The 2,265-nt window shown below is 54.2% G+C and overlaps 1 protein-coding gene across 1 annotated transcript in view; it reads left to right on the forward strand.

Moving 5' to 3' along the window:
• Window positions 1-356: 356 nt before the first annotated feature.
• The window catches only part of RASAL3 (RAS protein activator like 3), a 17,903-nt gene continuing 15,994 nt past the window's right edge, over window positions 357-2,265 (forward strand). Inside the window, 2 exon segments of the mRNA XM_006162273.3 lie at window positions 357-433; window positions 564-898. Of these exon segments, the coding sequence (XP_006162335.1) occupies window positions 577-898 (322 nt within the window). The 5' untranslated portion in view covers window positions 357-433; window positions 564-576.

The raw sequence follows: 2,265 nt of genomic DNA on the forward strand, positions 1-2,265 counted from the left end.
CCTATAGTGAAAAAAAAAAAAAAACTCTCAAAAAAAAAGAAATAATTATTTATTTATTTTCATTTGACCAGAGAGAGAGAGAGGGAAAGTGAGAAAGCAAGCCACCAAGTCTGAGACTTGAACCCTAGTTGGCCGTGTGAGAGCGTCCAGCGCCTTCACTACCACGCCACTTGCTGATCCCATGGCAATAAAGCTTTGAGACAGGGGTAAGCTTTGCCTCTTGATCAGTGAGGGATCCTGGGTCCTTCTTGTTAGAAGCCAGCTCTGCCACCTCTTCTCTACAACCCCCCTCCCTGGCATCCTGCCCCACTGCACCCTCCCATCCTGGCTGCGGGGTGGGGTGGGACAAGACCGGGTCACGTGGATTTGGGTTCAGAGGAAGCCAGGCAGGGTGCAGACGGCTGTTGGTTCTGAGGCTGGGCAGGAAACCAAGGTAAGAAAAGGCGTTGCATGTGTCCCCCCAAGGGGGGTTTCTTGGAGGCAGAATTGAGTGGGGCGGAGGCCGAGAGAAGGGCAGTGTGTGGGTGGACACCGAACACAGCGGCCACCTTCTCTTTCTCCAGGAGAGCCCCCGACATGGACCTTCCATCACCAAGCCAAGGTTCCCAAGCCCAGCCTGCGGCCCCCTCTCCACTGACTACCTACCGTTGGCACATGGGGGCCGGTGGGGAGAAGGGGGCCGGAGGGTTCCGCTGGGGCCGCTTTGCAGGCTGGGGGAGAGCGCTGAGCCACCAGGAGCCCTCGGTCAGCAACCAGTCTGCTCCTCGCTCGCTGTTCCGTCGGGTCCTCTCGGCACCCCCCAAGGAATCACGTACCAGTCGCCTCCGGCTCTCCAAGACCCTCTGGGGGAGACCTAAGAACCCACCGCTGGAGCCAGAGCCGGAGCCAGAGCCCCCAGGTACATGGTTCCCCCCGCCCTGAGCTTGGCCCAGCCAGGAGGCCGGATGCTTGGGTTTTGTCTGCCTCCAGAGCATCAGCCCTCCAGACACAGGAAGTTGTGGGGTGTGCAAGAACCCAGCAGGAAGTGGCTGGGGCCCCCCCGCTGCCCTCTTCCCTCTTTCCACCTAAAGAGGGGTGGGGAGAGTTTCCAAGGATGCGTGGGCAGGGGTCCAGTAAGAAAGGCCTAGAGAATACACGCAGGGTAGCCATGTCCGAATGCCAAACGGCTCTTGGCCCCACTGGGTCTCTTCTGCTATCTAAGGGCCAAGGTTCATCCTCTCCTGCTTAGTTAGCTATGCATCTCAGCCACCTCCTGTTCTCCTACTTTCTTTCTTTAAAAAAAATTTTTTTAAAGAATTACTTTATTATTTCATTGGGGACCAGCAGTTAGCATAATGGCTAGGTTGCTAGACTCCCATGTAGTCGACCTTGGTTCCAGTCCCGGACCTGGTGGCTTAAACTCACGCCGGGCACATGTGCGTGCATGCCCAAGATCCCGAGAGGAGAATGGAGGAGAAGGGATTGCGGCATGGCCATCCCCCTGGGGGGTGATTTCTCGTTTTCTGTCTCTCTGTCTCTCTCTGTCTGTCTGGAGAGCGCACGCGCCCTATAGCAAAAACCACTCCAAAAAAATTACTTTATTATTTCATTGATTTATTTTTTTATTTTGATCAGAGAGGGACAGAAAGAGAGAGAGAGGAGAGAGAGGGAAAGTGAGAAAGCAGGCTGCCAGGTCTGGGACTCGAACTCTGTTTACCATGTGGGAGTCCAGCACCCGTAACCACTGCCACTTGCCGGCCCCTCTTGTTTTCTTTCTAATAACTTAGTTCCTTCACGTTCTTAAGCCTCGGTGTCTCCATCAGTTAAATGGAAATTACGATTCTTATCTGGAAGGGTTTATCATTTCCTTTATTCATAGTCATTCATTCATTCAGGGGATTTTTTTCTTTTTTTTTTCTGAGAGAGGTTTTTGCTATAGGGCGCGTGCGCTCACCAGACAGACAGTCAAACCACAGTCAGCCCTGTGGGAATCCAGCGGCCCAACCACCATGCCACCTGCTGGTCCCCAAAAATAATTCTTTAAAAAAAAATTCTCTGGGACCAGCAGTTAGCGTAATGGCTATGTCGCTGGACTCCCACGTAGTCGACCGCGGTTCGTGTCCCGGACCCGGTGGCTTAAAACTCATGCTAGGCGCGTGTGCGTGCGTGCCCAAGATCCCGAGAGGAGAATGGAGGAGAAGGGATTGCGGTGTGACCATCCCCCCGGGGGGTGATTTCTCGCTTTCTGTCTCTCTGTCTCTGTCTGTCTGGCGAGCACACGCGCCC

This window comes from Tupaia chinensis, unplaced genomic scaffold (genome assembly GCF_000334495.1).
Source record: "Tupaia chinensis unplaced genomic scaffold, TupChi_1.0 Scaffold139785_1, whole genome shotgun sequence".
In the NCBI taxonomy this organism is placed as follows: Eukaryota; Metazoa; Chordata; class Mammalia; order Scandentia; family Tupaiidae; genus Tupaia; species Tupaia belangeri.